The 21,253-nt window shown below is 56.2% G+C and overlaps 2 protein-coding genes across 3 annotated transcripts in view; one reads left to right on the top strand and one right to left on the bottom strand.

Annotated features, from left to right (window-relative positions):
• Positions 1-943, bottom strand: part of CATSPERD (cation channel sperm associated auxiliary subunit delta) — a 41,735-nt gene extending 40,792 nt beyond the window's left edge. Inside the window, exon 1 of one of the 2 annotated variants that reach the window (XM_037505164.2) lies at positions 794-943. In XM_037505164.2, the coding sequence (XP_037361061.1) occupies positions 794-825 (32 nt within the window). In that variant the 5' untranslated portion in view covers positions 826-943. Of the gene's footprint in view, positions 1-464; positions 611-793 lie in introns of those variants that run through there. The other variant, XM_037505163.2, reaches the window with a different exon arrangement.
• Positions 944-1,123: 180 nt separating this feature from the next.
• LONP1 (lon peptidase 1, mitochondrial) lies at positions 1,124-19,202 on the top strand. The gene is made up of 18 exons (XM_037505161.1): positions 1,124-1,558; positions 4,499-4,587; positions 5,193-5,312; positions 6,021-6,252; positions 8,077-8,138; positions 8,670-8,799; positions 9,271-9,354; positions 10,315-10,535; positions 10,755-10,893; positions 11,746-11,924; positions 13,830-13,917; positions 14,197-14,319; positions 14,399-14,515; positions 16,267-16,407; positions 16,772-16,937; positions 17,608-17,825; positions 17,914-18,078; positions 18,830-19,202. The coding sequence occupies exons 1-18, from the start codon at positions 1,124-1,126 to the stop codon at positions 19,004-19,006; spliced, it is 2,886 nt and encodes a 961-aa protein (XP_037361058.1). The 3' UTR covers positions 19,007-19,202.
• The last annotated feature ends 2,051 nt before the right edge of the window (positions 19,203-21,253 follow it).

The raw sequence follows: 21,253 nt of genomic DNA, 5'->3' as shown, positions 1-21,253 counted from the left end.
CAGTCAAGCCCAGGGAGGAATTTGTGTGCGGCATCCGGCGGGTGGAGAGCAGGGATGCTGCTCAACACACCACATGTGCAGCCCACCCAAGAATGATCGGCCCCAAACGTCAGTCGCGCTGCAACTGAGAAAGGCTGGGTCAGATCATGCAAGGAAACGCAGACTCGTGTAAAAATAATCCCTGAGGCTGCTGGGCGGGAGCTAAACAGGAGGAACGAGCCAGGGAGGTGGCAACGGAGGCGGTTTGCAGGGGTCGGAATAGGAGGAAAGTTTTCAAGTGGCCACGATGACCCGGTGATGGGCTGGAGGAGCGCAAGTTCAGCGCCTACAAGAGCAAACGAACTGAAAAGCCTCAATGAAGTTGGGGGGTCCAGCGTCTTTCCTGGGTTCCGCCCAGGCTGAGCTCGAGGACCCAGTCCCCCTCAGCCCCCCGGCAGCCCCTGTCCCGAGAAGGGCGGCCCCACCGGCACAAGGACTGGGCTCTGGCCAGCAGCCAGGGCTGCAAAGTCGCCGCCAAGAGCATCCACACCAACATGTCTCCCAGGTCCCGCCGCCGCAGCAGCCCCTCAACCGCCGCGGGGCTGGCCTCCCGGTTCTCCACAGGCGCAGATTAGAATCTGGGCATGCGCACCCCGGCGCGCGCGGCCGGGAGTCTGCGCATGCGCCCGCTGCCTCCGCACCCCCGAGCCGGGGCCACGCACCGGCCGCCCGGGGCGGGCGACACGTTGAGCATGCGCGTAGCGCCTCCCGGGAATACCGAATCCGCCGCCCGTGACCTGCCCCAGACTCTAACCATGCATGGCCTCTCACCGGGCGCCCAGGCATCTAAGCGCTGCCTAAGCCTGCCCGTGTGTTCCCAAAGCCGCGCGTGCAGCAACAGCTCTTTTTCTAGGGGTTCGGGCACTTGGCCTCAGTCCTCCACGTGAAGGGGACACCGGAAGGGGTGGACGTAATGAGGGAACTAGGGCCCCGCCCACCCTCGGTCCCGCCCACCCCCTCACGCCCCTCCCTCTGTTGCGCGCACGCCGACTACAGACCTGAGGCACGTGCCCGACGTCACGTGCGCTGCAGCCCGGCCCGCGGAAGTGACGCAAGTTCCGCGCGCCGCCAGGATGGCCGGGCCATGGCGTCGGGCGCAGGCTGCGTGCGGCTGTGGGGAGCTGCGCGGTGTTGGGCCTTGCGGCGGCCGCTGCTGGCCGCCGCTGGGGGCAGGGTCCCGACTGCCGCCGGAGCGTGGTTCCCCAGAGGCCGGCGGGCCTGCGACGCCTCGCCTCCCTGGGCGCTGTGGGGCCGAAGCCCCGCATCCGCGGGCCAGTGGCGGGAGCTTTGGGAAGCGAACAGCCGCGGCGGGAGCGGCGGCTCATTCTCAAGCGGCGAGGATGCACCCGAGGGCGGCGCGGAAGACGGGACCACGGGCGCGGGGGGCAGCTCGGGCGGAGGGGAAGGCCCGGTCATAACGGCGCTGACGCCCATGACGATCCCGGACGTGTTCCCGCACCTACCGCTCATCGCCGTTACTCGTAACCCGGTGTTCCCGCGCTTTATCAAGATTATCGAGGTAATGAGAGCCCCGCCTTGGCCTCTGTTTCCCCATCTGTGCAAGCAGCGGTTTGAACGGAGGGAATCGCCCAGCACCCTCGTGCGTCGCAATCTTTTAAGACGCGAAGCTTATTAAATGCTGGAGTTCGAATTCTTGTCTGCTCACCACTAGCTTGATGAACTGGAGACAAACTTCTCCCTCTTTCAGAGCCCTTAAGGGCAGTTGAGCCCAGTGAGCTTATGACCGCCTACTTAGAGTTCGAGTCATAGAAACCGGCACTGAGAGAGCCAGGACTATGTTGGGGCCCAACGACCCCTCTCCCTGCCCTCGGCCCCCCGGGAGATCTGCCGTACAGCTACAAGTCCCTTTGGGATCAGGAGGCTTTCCTTATTTAAACATTTCTAGATCGCTTACATGTGCCAAGTATAGTTCTAAACGTTAGAGACACAAATGAAAAGGAACAAGAAAAATCCTTGCATTTGGAATTTACACTCTAGCGAATTATGAAAGGTGATAGACAAGATTAGTAAGTAAATTATGTATTGGAAGGCAATTCCTACTACAAGTAATAGCAAGGGAAAACTTTGGAAGGTGGGAGGATGTTCTTTATTCATTAGCATAGTATTCTTGACCTACCTGTAGCGGATACTAAATAGTGCAGCTACCAAATCAAACGCAAGCTCTAAGGAACTTAGGTTCCGATGAAAAGAGATTTAACAAAAGATGATATCAGACTAAGATCCATAAAGAAGGGGAAGAGGGGTGGAATAGGATGATGTAATAGAGTGAAAGCAACAAGAATGCAAGGAACTTGAGTTTGACTTTTTAATGTAGGAAGGACCCAAATGCCTTCCATTTCCCCACTTTTTTTAGTTCCCCCAAGTGGAAACTGGAGTCCATGGAGGAGAAAGGTTATCTGTTAACTGTCAAAGCAAGGTCATACAGTGAGTCAGCCTCTGCTTCATCTCCCCTCCCTCCCTCCCTCACCACGCACACACTGCAGTCTCTGCTAAATAAATCTCAGTAATCCCTTGGAAAGGAAAAAGGCAATACCGAGGGGCAGCAGCCAGTCAGTGGGGGGAATAAAAGGAGCCTCTTTCCACCTCCTCTCCCATATTGTCAATTGGGTGAGCCAGGGCTTTTCCTTGGTGCTAAGTAGTGGTAACTCTCTGGGCACAGAGCCAGACTTTGTGGGTTCATACTCTGGCTCCATCACCCCTAGGTCTATATCTTTGGCAAGCTGTGCCTTTATCCCTCCATATTCTCATCTGCAAAATGGATATCATAATAGTGCCTCATTTCTTCGGGTTGTATGGGACATAAATGGGTTCCCATGTATAAAGGATTTAGAGCCCTGTCTGGTGCTTCCTAGGCTTCAATGGGAAACTGCTGCTGTTTCCTGTTTGGGGTACTTCTGAGATGGAGGCCTTTCTTCTGTCTTTGCCCCCACCCCCAGCAATCCTCTCTGCTCTCCTAAGCTTCTGGGGACAGGACTATTCCCACTTCTGATCTCCTCAGCCTTGTAAAGTGGCAGATGCCTCTTACCCCACCCCTCATCTCCCCCACCCCCAAGCCGAGAGATGATTCTTCCAGAGATTCTGCCTATCTACCCTGAGCTAGTCATGAGCGTTAAATGGGTTGGTGTGGATAGGGTGAGACTGTAACTATTTCTGTTACTTTGTAAATAACAAAAAGGGATCCTGCCAAAGGGCAGGGACAGGTGCTAAGATGCACCTGCTGTTAGCAGAGAAATGGGTAAACCTGTGGGGCCCAATGAATGTTTCTGAACTTGTTAACAAAGGTGGCTTGATGTTGTAGTTGACACCATTGGTGGCTAACTTTTCCAAATAGCTTCTCTCGATGGCCTCTGAATACAGCAAATCCTTTAAGGTTGTTTTATCATAATATTAAAGGGAAAAAGATAGCCCTTGCTGACCTTGAACAAAACAACGAATGGGAACCTGCTTTTGTTATACTTAGTTTTGCTTAAAGTTGCGGTCTCATGGATGTTAAGCGAGGACTTACTGTATAAGCCAGTGGTTCTTAATTTTTGATGGGTCATGTATACTCCTAGTGGGTGTTTCTTGTAGGGAAAACATACATTCATGTCGTCAGGAATAAATTAACACCCCTGTTGGAGAGTGAATTGAAACATTAATTCTCGGTGTGGGTATCACCTGGACCAACAGCATGGGTGGGTATCACCTGGGAGCTTATTTGAAATGCAGATTCCGGAGCCCCACCCACACCTGAATTAGAGACTCCTGGGGGTGGCACGCAATCCTCTTTTTAAAAAAGTTCTCCCTGCAGTTGTGAGGCTCGCTAAAATTTGGGAGTCATTAAACTTAGTAAGATCTGGCCTGGAAAGAAATCAGTTGAGCCGTAAAGACATTTATGCAGTTTCACCTGCCCCCACCACCGTTTCTTAGAAAATATCGTGAATCCCTACTTGCCATCGAGAATGTCCTGTGACCCTGGGACATTTGATGATTGATGAGTGGGATAGAGATGTGATTGGGAAATACTTTTAATGAAAAGTGGAGGAAATTACCCCATTTTGGGGTAACTGGGTAAGCTGTATTTGAACTAGCATCATCGTTCTGACTCTGGTAAATCAGAATGGTTTAGATTTTCAAACAAAAATTTCACCACTGAAATAGCTCTTGAAATTGGAGGCTAACTCAGTTTTTGGTTCTTGCCATTTGTCCCTTTGGAGTTTTCTTTAGGAGAGGGGAGAGCCACTGAGGAGTGCCGCTAGTCCTTTTATTTATTTTTTAATAAATAAATTGTCTTTTATTTATTTTTTTAAGTTTCAGAGATTCCGGGACCATCTTCATTAGTTTCCTGCATCAGATTAGATCATCCCCAGAGAATCATACAGAAAACACTAGAGCTACTGTCAAAATGTCAGCTAGAAAACCTACCCTGCATTTCACTTTGGGGTCATTGTCATGCTAGGTTAAAAATAAGAAGTTGGTTGAGCTGCTAAGAAGGAAAGTCCGCCTTGCCCAGCCTTATGCCGGTGTCTTTCTAAAGAAAGATGACAAGTAAGTGTAATTTTTCCTTCACACCTTTGTTGAAGCTGCCTGGGAGTGTAGCTCACTATAAATCCTGTTTCAGAGCAGCCCTCACCGCTGACCCTTGACTTGAAAGAAACCAAGCCAGGGGACAAGGCCAAGAGCCAAGCATAGCATTTAAGTCTGGGCTGAGGACTTGGCTGCAGCTCTAGGCCTTATGCAGTCAGAATGTGGGGGGATCTTAACCTCCAGGACCCTTAATGTTAACACCCCTGGGAGCCCACTTAAGCAGAGTAGGTGGGCAAATATCGCGGCTCTGGTACCTTCGTGGTAGGAAGTACTTCCACTTCCCAGTTAAGTTACATGCTAAGCAGACTTGGTAATGGGAGTGTGGACTGGAATCAGAATTCTGTCTGCATCCCACCCCACTCCCGGCTCACTGGGCCTGGATTCACCAGTGTGCTGTCACCACTGGTGGCAGCCCTCATCCCTGGAGCCCCTGTGGGAACCATGCCGTTGCTGCTAGTTTTCAAAGCCAGTGAGGGTGTTTCTTCTCCCTGCTCCCTCTTAGCCTGAGAAGCCCACTGAGAGTCAGAGGCCCTGTCCTGATGTCGCTTTGTGTCCCTCTCCCTCAGCAACGAGTCCGACGTGGTGGAGAGCCTGGATGAAGTGTACCATACTGGGACGTTTGTCCAGATCCACGAGATGCAGGACCTTGGGGACAAGCTTCGCATGATCGTTATGGGACACAGAAGGTGAAGGGGCTGAACTCATAGGATGGGGCAGGAAGAGTGGCCCTGGGGTCGCCCTCCTGTCCCGGCACTCAGCAGGCCTTTTCCGTCAGCCCTGTGTCCTTGTCATCGCAGTGACGAAGCTCAGCTGAAGATGGGGGCTGGACATGTTATCTCCGGGTTCCTGTTCTCGGAGCCCCCTTGTTAATGGGGTGAGGGTGGTCAGCAAGTAGCCCTCTCCTTTAGGCACATTAACTCCAGAAAGCATCAGAGACAGAAAGTAGCAAGTGAGCTCACATCCCATCTCTGGGTGTCAGCCGTTCATAGCTGGGCGTGTTTTCTTCCAAGTGCCCATGTCTGCATCTGCCACCAGATCCTGCTGCGCATTCTGCTTAGCAGTTGGTGGCTTTCCTCCCAGTGAGCACAGTTTCTTGTCAGCCTGTGTAGGGTTCTGGTTACTGCTGGCTTATCCCTTATGCTTCCGACATTCACAAAGGACAGTGGGATGTTGGTGTGAGAAACAGAATGGGTCTACCTGAAGTCCAGGGGTAGCCACTAGTCTTGGGGCTCTGAGGAAGCAGCTTGGGCTCCTGTTCTGGAATCCCATAGCCTCCCTGCTGCAGTCGTTACAGGAGCCTGGGCCTGGTAGAGCCTTTAGTTATCAGCGCAGGGAGTCTCCCTTGGGGTAGGCACCTCCCAGCCTCTGGCTTCATCGCTGCCTCCCTTCCCCAGGATTCATATCAACAGACAACTGGAGGTGGAGCCAGAGGAGTCTGATGCTGAAAATAAGCAGAAGCCCCGCAGGAAGCCCAAGCGAGGCAAGAAGGATGCGGAGGAGGACTCGAACACCAGGCGCCAGATGGAAGTAGTGATGGAGTCCGCCTTGGGCTCCCCTGGCGAGGTGCTCATGGTGGAAGTTGAGAATGTTGTCCACGAAGACTTCCAGGTCACGGAGGAAGTGAAAGTAAGCCAGCGTGGCTGGCCCTCAGGGCTCCATGTCCATGTTTGCACAGGGCCCCCTGCTACGGCCTGCCGCGCATTCATGTCCTCAGGGGCTGTGTGGCGTGCACGCTGCTCCTCCCAAAAGCCCGTGAAAGAAACTGGCAATGGAAGTGTAAAGGGGATTTGCTAGGCTCTTAGCCGGCCATGAAGGAGGCAGGAGTCGCACCCCGGGTCCAGCCTTCTTACTTGTGCTGGCTCCTTCCCCTCAAGCCAGGGGTGGAGCGGGAGCAGTGCCATTCACCATGACCCTGGCTGCCTGCCTGGGAAGAAACAGCCTTCTGGTCACTCTGGTCCCCAAACTGAGGCCGCTCTGCCTTCTTCACAGTGCGGTGAGCCAGCTGCCAGGTGGGGGTGGGAAATTCTAACCCTTCCCATGTGGTCGACAGGGTGGGCCGCCCTCCGTGGGTAGGAACAAAGAGGGAAGGCAAAGCTAACCAGAGGCGCCTCACACGTCACACCCCGGCTGTTGGCTTCTTGAGCGCAGCCTCGGTGTCGCGGCAGCTAGTCCTGCGGCACGGCGGTTCTGGGGCGGGTCCTGAGCTTGGTGAGAAGGTGCTGCAGTCGATTGGTGATGTCCCCACAGGCTCTTCAGGGGCTGTGGCAGGCACTTGCGTCCTTGGAACCACACTGGCCTTTGACAGCAGTGCTGTGCGGAACACTTTGGGGGTGGAAGTGCTCTGTAATTCTGCATCATCCGCGCCCTGTGGTTCTTGAGCACTTGTCTGGGACAACTGAGGAATGGAATGTCTAGTTTTATTTAAGTGTAACCCCTGGGGGAGCTGTCGTGACCAGTGAGTGCTGGATTGGATGGCAGAGTGTTAGCATTACCTGTGATCTTGTGGACAGGAAGGCAGGTGGCTGAGCATATAGACGCTGTGATAAGAAATTGGTGCTCTTGGGCCTCCCTTGTGGCCTAGAGGTTAGGTCTCAGTGCTGTCACTGCTATGGCCTGAGTTCAATCCCGGCCAGGGAGCAGCAGACTTTATCCTGTCTTGCCACTGCTCCTTTCAGCAGCGTATTTCAGTACATCTGCCTGTTCTGCTCCCCACTCTGTCTCTGGTGAATCCTCTCACCCCTTGCACTTCTGGCCTACCCCCAGTTCTTCTATGCAAAAAGAAATAAAATTTAAAAACAAACTAACTGGGGCCCTGGGGAAGACCATGCGCTATTCCTTGCTCGCGTGGGTGGTATCCATGCACCACCACTGGCTTGTTCTTGTTCCTTCTACAAAGGTCAAGGACAAACCTGGCAACTAGAGATCAGGTGATTACACTGGAAAACCTGACCTTGGTTGTGACTGAGGTCTGGTGCCTCAGTGCCTCATGCTAGGAGCTGCTGCCTTCTGGAACCAGTGAGATGAACAGCTCATGGTCCTACCCAGGGCACGACTGACTTTACTGTGGCAGGGAGGAAAGTTGGTGGAAAACAACAACCAACCCATCCACAGTGAGGGGGGCCGGCCTCTAAGAGGGAGGGGGGTTGTCAGCTGAGTGGCCTGGTGACTCACAGGCCCATCCCCAGACAGTTCTCAGCTGAGCTAGGGAAGGGGCAGTGTCAGTTGTACGGTTAAGGCTCAGAGGGAAGGACTGAAGTGTATCACCCTCCCTTTACTTCCCTCAGACCACCTGGCCTACAGGCAGGTTCAGGTTTGACTCCTGGCCCTCTCTCCCTGTGACTGGTGAGGTCAGGCTCTGGGCCACTGAGTTCGCCTTGGCCTGGTCCCCATGGGAGGGTCTCCCCTGGGCCTCAGCCCCTACTGATCCCTTTGGCCCTGACTCCCTGCTAGGCCCTGACTGCGGAGATTGTGAAGACCATCCGGGACATCATTGCCTTGAACCCGCTCTACAGGTTGGTCTTCACCCCTGTCAACCGCAGTGTGTGGTTGCCTGTCCCCAGCACCAGGCTGGGGTCTGTCCGTGGCTCCACAGCTGGGTTGGGGGATGCTTTCTCAGAGTGTCGGCCTGAGACAGCCTTATTGAGGCTGGGGGGCAGAGATTGGCAGCCCTGTCTGTGTGGAGCCTGCTTCCCTTCTGGCAGGGTGACCCTGTAATGGAGATTGGGAGTTTCTTAGTTGACTCATATTCTTTGCCTCCTTCCTGCTGACAAGAGCCTGGTTTGGGCCAGAACCTTTTTGTCCTTAGCACGGGTGGGGGAAGGGATGCTCATGAGAAATCACTAAGGGCCTGCGGGAGGGGCTTGCGACTGGGCATGGGCGTTAGTCTCTTGATTCTAGCTTGGGCATCTCTGGTGAGACCCAGTGCTGCGGAGGGGAGGGGGACTAAGCTTGGGGTCCCCACGGGCTGCTGTCCAGACAGGAGTGAAGCCCTGGCTGCTATGATGCTCCCTGCACCCCCAGCTGCATCCCTTTGTTCCTTTCAGGGAGTCTGTGCTGCAGATGATGCAGGCCGGCCAGAGGGTGGTGGACAACCCCATCTACCTGAGTGACATGGGTGCCGCACTGACTGGAGCTGAGTCCCATGAGCTGCAGGATGTGCTCGAAGAGACCAATGTGAGTCAGCCCCTCCCCTCCTGCTAGGCACGGACGGTTGGACCTGTGCTGCATGCCGGGCTCCTCAGGCCTGGCTGCTTGTCCTCAGCTCTGTCTTTGAGATGATTTCATGTTAGCACATGACCTTATTCAGCGTGCTTTCTCTTTTTGGCAGCCGTCTGGTATTCCACCAGGCAATGCCCCTCATTCATGGGGAGGCAGGTTTGGGTTGCTGTCAGTCTTTTGTCATTTCAAACAAGACCTCTACGAATGTCCTTGTCCACGCAACTTGTAGGCTCACAGAAGTGTGTCTGTGGAATGTGTTCCTGGGAGTGGCTGTCAGGTCAGAGCCCGTGTGCCTCTGGCATATGGTGAGGCGTGGCCTGGTCCACCTGCCTGAGTTGCACTCCTTCCGGCAGCAGCTCTCTGGGTGCCCGTGCCCCATGCCCCCACCACTTCTGACTCCCTCCCACATCTTCCCTTCCTTGGCAGATTCCCAAGCGACTGTATAAGGCCCTGTCCCTCCTCAAGAAGGAGTTTGAGCTGAGCAAGCTGCAGCAGCGCCTGGGACGGGAGGTGAGTACGGGGAGTGCTGGTTAGGAGAGGGGGTAGTACAGAAGGTTAGTCTAGTGGGGGAGCAGGGCTGCAGGAGGTGGTTCCAGTGGCTGAGCCCAGAATAAAGTCTTGAGACCTCACTCCGTGGGGGTAGAGAATTACTCTGCCTTTGGAGTCCTTGGGAAAATGCTAAAAATTGGAAACCAGCCTGGGATGGGTTAAAAAGCTACACCCTCACATTCAGCCAGGTGAGGCCCACCTTCCCAAATCTGGGCAAATGCATGGATGACCTGAATTGTCAGTCACTTAGCTTTCCAGATGTGACATGCTTTTTTTCACCTAAAAATTTACTTATCATGTCTTTAATTGAAAAAACCTATAACGCTTGGTCTTTAAACCAGACAGCTCTCACACAGTGTACACAACAGTGGACCTGCAGGCAGGTGCCTGGGCTACTCCTGGCTCCAAGCCCACATCCTGCTGCCCTGGGGAGCTTGGCCCTTGATAGAGAAGTGTGGGGGAACAGGCTGGCCTCACCCAGCTTTCCCTCCTTGTACGGTCATATGTCGCTTGGTGACTGGGAGACATTCTGAGAAATACGTGTCCTAGGACTGCTGTGAATTGTAGTCACACAAAGCCAGGTGGTTGTGCCTACTGCACATTGGGCCTGGGGGCACAGCCTATAGGGATCCCAGTTTTGGGCTCTGTTGTTGACTAGGGCATCATTAAAGCAGCTCCTGACTGTCATCAAGCTTGAAGCACAGATATCTTCCTTCTCCTAGAATTCGGTTTTAACGTAATTTATTTCACAGGTCTCAGTAAGGCCCGGGCTGGGGAGACTGGGTTAGAGATGGAAGATGCGTGCCGGGGCCTCTTCCCTGGTCCTGCAGAAGCTGGGGCCTGGGTTGGTCTGTGGCCCTGACCCACCTTCCTGGGACACTTGCTGGGGCACTGTCTCATTGCCTCTGCTCGGACCTCTAGGTGGAGGAGAAGATCAAGCAGACTCACCGCAAGTACCTCCTGCAAGAGCAGCTGAAGATTATCAAGAAGGAGCTGGGCCTGGAGAAGGAGGACAAGGATGCCATCGAGGAGAAGTTCCGAGAGCGGCTGAAGGAACTGGTGGTTCCCAAGCATGTCATGGACGTGGTGGACGAGGAGCTGAGCAAGCTGAGCCTGCTGGACAACCACTCCTCAGAGTTCAAGTGAGCTCCCTCGGGGGTGGGGTGGGGTGGGGTGACTGGCTGATCTGGGGCTGGAGCCAGGATGACTTTGCGAGGTAGTGACCAGCCCTGCGGGCAGCCCAGGACCACTGGGCAGAGTTCAGGTGATGGCGCAGTGGGTGGGCAGCGCAGACCTGGCAGCCCTTTCCCAGCAGTGGTCCTCGGCTCAGAGCCCCTTCTGCTTCATCTGTCCTGTGGCAGTGTCACCCGCAACTATCTGGACTGGCTGACATCCATGCCGTGGGGCAAGTATAGCGATGAGAACCTGGACCTGACGCGCGCCCAGGCCGTGCTGGAGGAGGACCACTATGGCATGGAGGACGTCAAGAAGCGCATCCTGGTGAGCGCCCTGTGCACCTCCCGCACAGACCATGGGGTCCTGGGGCACAGGCTGTCCCCCACCTGGTGAGGCCGCCCTGCGTATGTGGACCCCAGATTCAAGCCATCTTAAGTCCTCCCCGGGCACCTCAGTCCCTCAGCAGTGGCATGTGTCAGTGTACCCCGGGCAGGCCCTGAGAAGCAGGGTTTGCTGCGGTCTAGATTTCTTGAGTGGTGGGTGCCTCAGCTGACACCACAGACCGTTGGCCCAGACCTGCCTCCCTTTCCTGTGCTGTAGAGAACACCCAGAGTGACCCCTGGTGAATTTGCAGGTCTTGCAATATGGGAGGGGCGCAGGTGAGGAAAAACTGGTGGGGATCAGCAGGGACTGGAAGGTGGGGGTGGAGGCCCCAGCAGAGGGTGTGACGTTGCGAGCCTCCCAGGTGTCACAGGGAGTCCATGCCCCGGGCCGGCCCGCCTGCTCCAGGGGGCTTGCAGAACACAGGTGAATAAAATCATACTTGAGACAGGTAAGACAGGGATCAGGCGTCTGTGATTGAAGGTGGGTAGGCCTTGGCTGGACCCCAGAGAGAGGACTTGTCATGATCCCCAGGGTGTAGGAGGACAGGGCAGCTGTTTATGGGCCTGACTGGTCACCCAGTCACAATGGTCTCTTGGCACCTGCTTGTCCTCTCAGTGTCACACGCTGCCCCTCTCTGTGACCATTGCTGAATTTCAGTCAGCTCAGCCCTTCTGGAATGAGCCCTGTACCTCTCGCAGCGTGAAGGCAAGCAGGCTCACACCGCCTCCTCCAGGCAGAGCCTGGCGCTTTGTAGGAAGGGCACAGTGTCATGGCAGTGACCTCTGCCTGCAGGAGTTCATTGCTGTCAGCCAGCTCCGGGGCTCCACCCAGGGCAAGATCCTCTGCTTCTATGGTCCCCCTGGTGTCGGCAAGACCAGCATCGCCCGCTCCATCGCCCGGGCCCTGAACCGCGAGTACTTCCGCTTCAGCGTTGGGGGCATGACTGACGTGGCGGAGATCAAGGGGCATAGGTAGGCCAGCCTCTCCTCTCCTGGCCCCTGCTACCCTTCCTCTTGGACTTCATCCTTCTGTGGCTCTGCTTCTCTCCTATTTGTCAGGCTGATCTCAGTGTCTCAGCATCATGCTCCGGCTTGAGAGAGTTGCTGAAAAGTCCAGGCATTACAGACTTCAGGCCTGGCTCAGTCCAGGCACTCGGTACTGAATTAAATCCTGGCCTCTTAGCCAGGCTACTGGAGGGCCCCTAAGTAGTTCTACCTTTTGTGTCCCACCCTTTCCCCGCCCCCAATCAGCTCCCACATTTCTCCCGCCAGAGTTCTGGGACTGGTGTTTGCCAGCCCTGCTTGCCCCAGTACCATGGACTGTGGAATAGAGTTGGGGGCCAGATGGTTTCCCCAGTGAGGACAGGAAGCATGCACCAATGCAATCCCAGCACCTGGCTGGGTCCTTTCCTCCCTCATCAGAACTGAGCAGTGGCCAAACCCTCTGTCAGGTCACCGGGCCTGTTCATGGCACCTTTTGTGGGGAGGGGGCAGGCAGTGGGTCCCCAGGGACTGAGGCTGACACTGAGTGTGAGTTTGTTGGGCGGCCCCCAGGCTGGAGTGGTGCAGGTGTGCCCTAGAGCTGCAGGGCAAGCTCTGAGGATGACAGGAGGGGGCTCTCTAACAGGGAGGGCAGAGGGAGTTCTTGCAGGTTCTTCACTCAGGGCTGAAGTTTGAGCTGGGAGGAGCAGCAGGATGAAGGTTTGGGGGGTGGAGGGAAGATGAAGGGAGGCAGAGGCCCCTACACCTCTGGTTTCAGGGATACCTGGGAGCTGTGGGCAAGGATTACTCTCCAGGGGTAAATAAGCGAAGGCAGCCTAATGTTGGGGGTAAGTAATCGAGGCGAAGGGCCCAGTAGGGCAGGGGCCAACACATGTTGTGTCGGATGTTGGTCTCAGATCCCAAAACAAGGACAAGGACAGAGACCTGGCTGCTGTTATGTTGGTAGCAGCCAAACCCTCCTCTGCCCTCATCCCTCCGGGGCCCCACTTTCCTCAGGGTAAAAGCCCAAAGTTTCCTACCTGGCCCGCCCCTTCCCCTGCCTGCCCTCACCTCCTTCCCCTCCTTATTCACGCTGCCCCAGCCACATGGGCTTCCTTGCTAGTCTCCCTACACGCCAGATATGGTCCTGCCCCAGGGCCTTTGCACATTGTTCTATCTGAAATGATCTTCCCCTAACACCCACATGGCACCCCTTTGACTTTCTTGCTCAGGACCTCTAAGATAACCCTTACCCCTCAAGATTCTGCCCCACCCCCAACCCTACCCCCATGGCATTTCAGATCCCCCATCCCTGCTTTTCTTTGTAGCATATATAATGTCCCTTGTACCTCATGATTGTCTCCTTGACCAGGTTTATGGTCTGTCTTTTTGGACCTTAGCTCACAAGCACAGACTTGTGCCTGGCTTGTTTCTTGTGAATTCCCACAGCCCAACCAGGGCAGAGCTAGGTTCTTGGGGAACATTCCAGAAAGAAAGTGCCAGCCTGCACCTAGTGACCCTGGTGCCTGTGCTTGCTGTCCCTTAGTGAGGGGCACCTCCAGTGCCTGACTTCTCAGAGCCCCTCCTATTCTGGTGGGTCAGGTGATGCAGGCCAGCATCTGGGTAGCAGCTGCCAGTGGGGCAGGGGATGGCCAGGTCTGAGAGACCTGGCAGTGAATCTTTCCCCTCAGTACTCAGGCAGCAGTTGGAGTGACTGATGGCTCTGCAGGCCGGATTTGGCCTCCACGGTGGCCTTGTCATGTGCATTTCTCGTCTCTTCTGAGCATCCCGGAGGGCACGTGTGCACTGAATTCCTGGAGCTCTGGGCAGGCTCAGGTTGTGGGTGCGGGCAAGGCCAGGCCCTCGCGATGAGGTCCACTGTGCCCTTTCCCACAGGCGGACATATGTGGGCGCCATGCCAGGAAAGATCATCCAGTGCCTGAAGAAGACCAAGACGGAGAACCCTCTGATCCTGATAGATGAGGTGTGCGCCAGGCTGGGGGGTCGGGCCAGGGCTGGGATCAGTTGCATCAGCGGCATGGCCCACTTCCCCAAGTTAGACATGGTCCCTTGAGCCTTCCAGGCCCAGGACGCCCAGCAGCCCCGACCAGGCTGGCTGTCTGCAATGGTCCGAAGTCATTTGCTGCCCCTCTCCTGCTCCAGAGGACCCCATCCCTGACTTCTGGTCTAGGCTTCTTGGTCCCCTTGCTGAGTGGTGGGTGCAGGCAACAGGGTAAGGTAACATCACCTGCTACCCCTTCAGGTTGACAAGATCGGCCGGGGCTACCAGGGAGACCCCTCATCCGCACTGCTTGAGCTGCTGGACCCTGAGCAGAATGCCAACTTCCTGGACCACTATCTGGATGTGCCTGTGGACTTGTCCAAGGTACGTGCCCCATCCCTTCCCCCAGCAGGGAGCGGGCAGGATGGTTTGTCCGCCGGCGTCTCACCACTGCCTCCTGCAGGTGCTGTTCATTTGCACAGCCAATGTCACCGAGACCATCCCAGAGCCGCTGAGGGACCGGATGGAGATGATCAACGTGTCGGGCTACGTGGCTCAGGAGAAGCTTGCCATTGCAGAGGTGAGGTTAGGCCCCTGCTGTGACCTGGGCTCTAGAAATACACTGAGTATTGGGCACTTAACAAGAGCTGGGGGTACAGTCCACTGTGACCCAGCTCTTAGAGCTCCCATACCAGAAGGGGAGCCTGATGAGGTAGACACAGAGTGTGTCTGTGTGATACAATGTGGGGTGTCAGGGAAACAGATGAGACTCTGGTAACTTCATGGAACAATGCCAAGTAGTGAGGCTTTGTCCCCACCAACCCGGTCTCCAGTTGTGTGTCCCACAGTTCAACTAGGTTCTGGTACTACATGGAAATAGCATCAGACCTCGGGTTTTTAAAGATTTATTTTTATTTATTTGGCGTACAAGAACTGGGGTGCAGGCCAGAGGTGTGGGGGTGAGAGGATTCACCAGAGACAGAGCGGGGAACAGAACAGGCAGACTGACTGAAATGCACTGCTGAGGGGAGCAGCGGGTGAGATAGGAGAGGTCTGCTGTGCCATGTGGGTAGCTCCCTGGCCCAGGATTGAACTCAGGCCACAGTGGCTGGCAATAACTTGATAGCTCTGAGTCTTTAACCCCTGTGGCACCAGGGAGGTCCCCCTTGTGATCACACTTCTCTCTGGGATGCCCCATGAGCAAGAAACCACTGACAGTCTCACCAGTCATGGGTCCTCAGGTCTCATGATCCCCAAATGGGCTGTCCTGAGTGGGAGCTCACCCAGGGCTCAGTCTCTGTCCATGTTTCTGGATGGGAGCCGTCTCCCGGGCCAGGGAACACACATCCCATCCATTTTCCTGGGGTGTGCGTGCTCGCGCCTGACCCAGAATCAGTTCAGACCCAGTTCCCATCCTGAAAGACATTAGGCAGAGGAGACAGATTTCCTTTCTAGAAGGGACTTTTCTATTTCTGATGCAGTGTTTGCTTTTTGGAAAAGAGTTGGCTATGTTCCTTCCCCTTGAGCCCTGTGTAGCCCTGCGAGGGGAGCTGGGCTGGCCTCAGCCTCTGTGGTCGCAGGGGTGTGGGTGTTTTCCATCATGTCCTCCGCTCAAAGCCTGGGTGGACACTTGACTTGAAGGCAGGAGGGACACCTCCAGGTTCTTGGTAGAGGATTTCCTACAGACTCCTGAAGGGACAGCGGGAGGAACTTGAGGACTCCTTAAGGCTCTGGGACCAAGGCCAGTGTTTGTGAAAAATGTAGTAACAGTGTGGCTTTCCTAAGATCAGTGCTCAGGCCTGTCTGGTCACTGCTGTGGTGTAGGAATATGCTAGACTGTGGATGACTGGAGCCTGTGACCTGCTCCTCATGCCCACCTGACGAGGGCATTGGCCATGTAATAGTCACTTATTGTGGTCTGTGTGGGCTGAGTCCAGGGGATCAGGGTGGTGTGCCTGGGGTACAGGCAGAGGGTGCATCTCAAGCAGAGGTAGGTATGGAGCCTTAGAGCAGAGGTGCTGGGTCCGGGTTTCTGCAGGCCTTAGTGCCTGCCAAGCTCTCTGCCCAGACACTAGCCTGGCTGGCTTCTCACTTTCAGTTCCTGGCTTTTCTGTCAGCTCCTGGAGCAGCTGCCCTGACACGCCCACCCACACACATTGATCTACACCGGGATGACCCTGCTCCTCCAAGAGGACAGGGCTTCCTTGTGGACCCAGGGTCCAGTATTTGATCTCCTTAGCCAGTCTCTGTGTCTCTGGAAGGCTGGGCTGGGCTCTGGGAGAGGCCTTGTTCTTGACCCTGAGGCTCTGAATGTGTCCTCCTCCCTGCCAGCGGTACCTGGTGCCTCAGGCCCGCGCACTCTGTGGGCTGGACGAGAACAAGGCCAAGCTGTCATCAGATGTGCTGACCCTCCTCATCAAGCAGTACTGCCGGGAGAGCGGTGTCCGCAACCTGCAGAAGCAGGTGGAGAAGGTGAGCCTGGTGGCGGGGGCTGAACCTGACACTGAATTGAGCTGGCACACAGGGAGATCAATGCTACATGGCCCTAGGGACCGCGGAGCCACACTCACAAAGTAGATGATAGGTGCTCAGGACTGGGAGGTAGTGTTTAAAGGACAAAGATCGCTTGGAAAGATGAGAAAATTCTAGAAATGGATGATGGCAATGGTTATACAACAATGTGGAAGTTCTTAGTGTCATTAAATTGTGTACTCAGATGGTTGTGATGGAAGAAAAAGCAGTTAAGATGGTACCATGTGTGCATTTTGTCACTTTAAAAATGAAGTGAGCTGGGTCTGAGGCATGGCTCCCCTCCCCATGTCACCCTACTCCCCAGGTGTTACGGAAGTCTGCCTACAAGATTGTCAGTGGCGAGGCAGAGTCGGTGGAGGTGACACCTGAGAACCTACAGGACTTTGTGGGGAAGCCTGTGTTCACTGTAGAGCGCATGTACGACGTGACGCCGCCTGGTGTGGTCATGGGGCTGGCCTGGACCGCCATGGGTGAGCTAGCTGCCTGTGCTGGGGAAAGTGCTGGGCCATGCAGGGAAGCTCTCCAGTCCCTTCACTTGTGCCCCCTGGGAGCAGGGAGGTGGCACCTGAGCTGTTAGCTACAAATTATTGAGTAGTGTGTACAATGAGTCCCAAGAATTTCTGACTTAATGGGGGGAGGGGACTGCTAGGTGGCAGTAGCACCCAATCAGCCTTGTCCTGGGGTGGGGTGGGGGGGCGTCTCTTATCTGAGACTGCTCTGAGGTGACCATCCAGCAAAGGAGAGCTCAGTTGCTTGGGGAGAGTAGACAGGTCACCTGTGTCCAGTGATGTCGCTGGCAGCTTGCGGTACCTAAAGCCCAAGGATTGTCTTACCAGTGCTGGCAGCCTTGGGCAAGCAGGCACAGCTACAGAAGGACCTGGTGGTTTGGGCCCTATGTAAAGCGGAGGTGTGTTTCGGAAGGCTAGCCTACCGCACAGGAGCCGCGGGCGGGCCAAAGCACGAAGGCTGGCTTCGGCCATTCCTGTACCTGGCCCCGGCAGCTGGAGGTGGTTGTGGGAACAGGATGCTGAGAGCCAGGTCAGGAACAGTGAGCAAGGGCCCAGCAGTGAGGAGGGTAGGAGTGCAGTCTCCTGGTAATCACAGCTCCCTGGGCTCAGAATCCTCCCTCTGGTCTCCCAGGTGGCTCCACGCTGTTTGTGGAAACATCCCCAAGAAGGCCACGGGACAAGGACAGCAAGGGAGACAAAGACGGGAGCTTGGAGGTGACAGGTCAGCTGGGGGAGGTAATGAAGGAGAGTGCGCGCATCGCCTACACTTTCGCCAGGGCCTTCCTGATGCAGCATGACCCCGCCAACGAGTACCTGGTGACCTCGCACATCCACCTGCACGTGCCTGAGGTGAGAACTATGACCCCCCCGCCCCGGCCCCCAGTCAGCCTGCTACGGCTCACTTTGGTTTGCCCATCTACCTCCCTGTCTCCCCCAGGGTGCTACCCCCAAGGATGGCCCTAGTGCTGGCTGCACCATCGTCACGGCCCTGCTTTCCCTGGCCATGGACCAGCCTGTACGGCAAAACCTGGCTATGACAGGCGAGGTCTCCCTTACAGGCAAAATCCTGCCAGTGGGCGGCATCAAGGAAAAGACCATTGCAGTGAGTGTTCCGGATCCTTCACCATACTGGGGCCGGCTTTTGGGTGGGTCTAGGCCTGCACTATTGCACCATCAGGTGACAGGCCAGTTTCATAGATGGGGGGAAATGAAGCCAGTGGGTATGGAATTTGAACCCAGGCTGCCTGTCCTACCTGCACCCCCCACAGGTCCCTTTGAATCCTTGGAGAACATTCTAGGCTTATCCCTGATGGTGCCATCTCCTTCTTTAAGGGTGGGGCTTCCTTTACCTTTGAGTCTAGCAGGAGCAGAACAGACTGGAGGGGACTGGTGGAGCTGAGGGCCATTCGGTCCTGCCTCTTACAGGGCACTCCAGAGCTTGCAGAGCTGTGCCTGCCCCTCAGTTGTCAGGGTTCCCACCTATGTCTAGCTCTTGGTAGAGCCCTGTTACCTCCTCCCTCCCCCAACTCATCTCATCTCAGCACACCCTAAACCTGACCACACCCCCAACAATTTTCCTATAAAGCTGCCTCACCTTCCTGGGGCTGGATGGTGGGGATGTTAGTGTTAGGTTTTTCAAATGTACTCAGTATCCATCTTCAATTGCAATGCACTTTGGGGGGCCAAACCTCTAAATGTAAAGCTGTGATTTCAGAAAACGACAATACCTAAACACAAGGAAAGGGTGGGCTCCATCTAGAACAGTCCACCTACCCAGCAGCAGCGAGGTTATCTCTGGCTTCTGAGACAGAAGCCTGCCTCTTGCTGACTTGCTGTTATTGTCCCCCGCCCAGGCCAAGCGTGCTGGAGTGACTTGTGTCATCCTGCCAGCTGAGAACAAGAAGGACTTCTATGACCTTGCTGCCTTCATCACGGATGGCTTGGAGGTGCATTTTGTGGAGCACTACAGGGAGGTCTTCGACATAGCCTTCTCCCAAGAGCGGGCAGAGGCCCTGGTTGTGGAGCGGTGATGGCAGCCAGCGGGACCAGCCTGGGCTGAGACTATAGCAGGGTAGGGACTCTGGGAGCTGAGCCATCAGGAAACCCCCCAGTGGCCTAGAACCCAAGGACTTCAATTATGGATTGATTACCGAGTACGGAGCATATGACTATATATAATTATGATTAAAACCATTTCCAGTACTGCTTGTCCATTTGCTTCTGTGCCTACAACCACAAGAAGGGTGAGCCTGGGGGTTGGACAGGCCAACCTCCCAATGCAGCAGAGGACCCCAAGTTTCTGCAAAGATTTTATTTGTGCATATTGGGAGGTGGGAGGGTTGTTAGTCTTTCTTGGCAGCTGCCTTCCTCATGGCAGCCAGGACATTGCTCAACTCCTCTCTCTTCCTCTTGGCGCGGATGTGTGTCCCCACCTGCCAAGTAAGGAGGGTGTCAGGCTGAGGACTTCAACTCCTACCCTGCCCCTACCAGACTGCCTGAGTGTCCTGCCATCCGTCAAAACCCTGGTGTGATGTTACATACATTTCAGGCGTTCAGCCTTATAGTTTTACATCCGTTCACAGCAACACAAAACTGTAGTTTCCGCTCTCCGCCATACACCTAATTTGCCCTCCTCCCACATCACCTGGTCTCCACTATTGCTCTCATAATTTAAGGCTTTTTGTTTTCAAGTTCTGCCACCTACCCTTTTCTTGATGAACTTGAGGGCCCGCTTGTCTTTGGAGACCTTGAGCAACTCCATGGCGCGCCGCTCATAGGGGGCAAAGCCACACACCTCCCGGATCATGTCCCGCACGAACTTGGTGTGCTTGGTGAGGCGCTGTGCAGGCAAAGGGAGGGGTTCTGAGTGAGATGCTCTGATGCGGAGACACCCCTGGGTCATGAAGTTGTCTCTGGTACAACAAAAACAGGACTCTTCCCCATGCAGAGTCCCACTCTTATCAACATGGCCTGTCATGCCCGGCCCTCTGCCCAGAATCCTCACCTCCCACTGAGCAAGAGCCAGGACACCATTAAGTCAGAGCTGCTCTTTTTCCCGCGCATAAGAACTAGGGTGTAGATGAGAGGTACGCGGGGTGAGGGGATTCACCAGAGACAGAGTGGGGAGCAGAACAGGCAGACTGACTGAAACACACTGAGGGGAGCAGTGGGTGAGACAGGAGAGGTCTGCTGCACCATGTGGGTTGCTCCCTGGCCAGGGATCGAACTCGTGCTGCAGAGACTGGAGATAGCTTGATAATGCTAAGACTAACCCCTGCACCTCCAGGGAGGCCCCGTAGGGACTTTAAAAAAATTATTTATGCATACAAGAACTGGGGTACAGGCCAGAGGTTTGGGGGGGTGAGAGGATTCACAAGTCAGAGTGGGGGCAGAACAGGCCGATCCACTGAAATACGCTGCTGAGGGGAGCAGCGGGTGAGACAGGAGAGGTCTGCTGCGCCCTGTGGGTAGCTCCCTGCCCGGGGATCGAACTCAGGTCGTAGCTGTGACAGCGCTGAGACTAACCCCTAGGCCACCAGGGAGGCCCCAAGTCAGGGATGCTTAATGAAGGCGCCCACAAACCCCAACGAACGTCTAAGTCCTCAACCTTTCTCCTCCACACTCCAACCCCGACCCAGCTCCCCCGGCCCACTGACCCAACACCCGGTCACACGCCCGCGCCCTCTCCCGCCCGCGCTGCTCCTGTCCAGCCGCGACCCCGCCGGCGGCGAGGGCCCAGAAGTGCCGGTCGCCGGGGCGAGCGGTGGGCGTCTCACTGGCCGTGCTCCCCAGTCTGCCACGCCCCGCCCGCGCTCCGGGACCCCCCGGCCTGGCTCCGGGACCCCCCGGCCTGGCTCCGGACCCCCCGCCCTGGCTCCGGACCCCCCGCCCGCGCTCCGGGACCCCCGCCCGCGCTCCGGGACCCCCGCCCGCGCTCCGGGACCCCCGCCCTGGCTCCGGACCCCCCGCCCTGGCTCCGGACCCCCCGCCCGCGCTCCGGGACCCCCGCCCTGGCTCCGGGACCCCCGCCCTGGCTCCGGACCCCCCGCCCGCGCTCCGGGACCCCCGCCCTGGCTCCGGACCCCCGCCCGCGCTCCCCTCGGCGCTCCCGCGCACGGAGCCCATGCCCGTGCCTTCCGCCCGGAACGCCCCCCCACCCCCCTCTCCAGGAGACCCCCGGTACTCACGCCGCGCCGGCGGCTGTGTCTCGGCTTGCTCACGTTCTTTGTCACCTTGTGGCCCTTGTTGAGGCCCACGGCCATGGGGTAGCGCAGAGC

The sequence above is a fragment of the Talpa occidentalis genome, unplaced genomic scaffold, assembly GCF_014898055.3.
Source record: "Talpa occidentalis isolate TD23 unplaced genomic scaffold, MPIMG_talOcc4v2.1 talOcc4.12, whole genome shotgun sequence".
Lineage (NCBI taxonomy): Eukaryota > Metazoa > Chordata > Mammalia > Eulipotyphla > Talpidae > Talpa > Talpa occidentalis.
The sequence above is the reverse complement of the archived record's forward strand: the minus strand, read 5'-3'. Positions and strand labels throughout refer to the sequence as shown.

Bases quoted from the DNA above. Each gene is read 5' to 3' on its own strand.
- LONP1 (XM_037505161.1), top strand. From the start codon at position 1,124: ATGGCGTCGGGCGCAGGCTGCGTGCGGCTGTGGGGAGCTGCGCGGTGT. The intron at 10,536-10,754 runs GTGAGCTCCCTC...GTCCTGTGGCAG, and splicing joins AACCACTCCTCAGAGTTCAA to TGTCACCCGCAACTATCTGG. The intron at 14,320-14,398 runs GTACGTGCCCCA...TGCCTCCTGCAG, and splicing joins TGCCTGTGGACTTGTCCAAG to GTGCTGTTCATTTGCACAGC.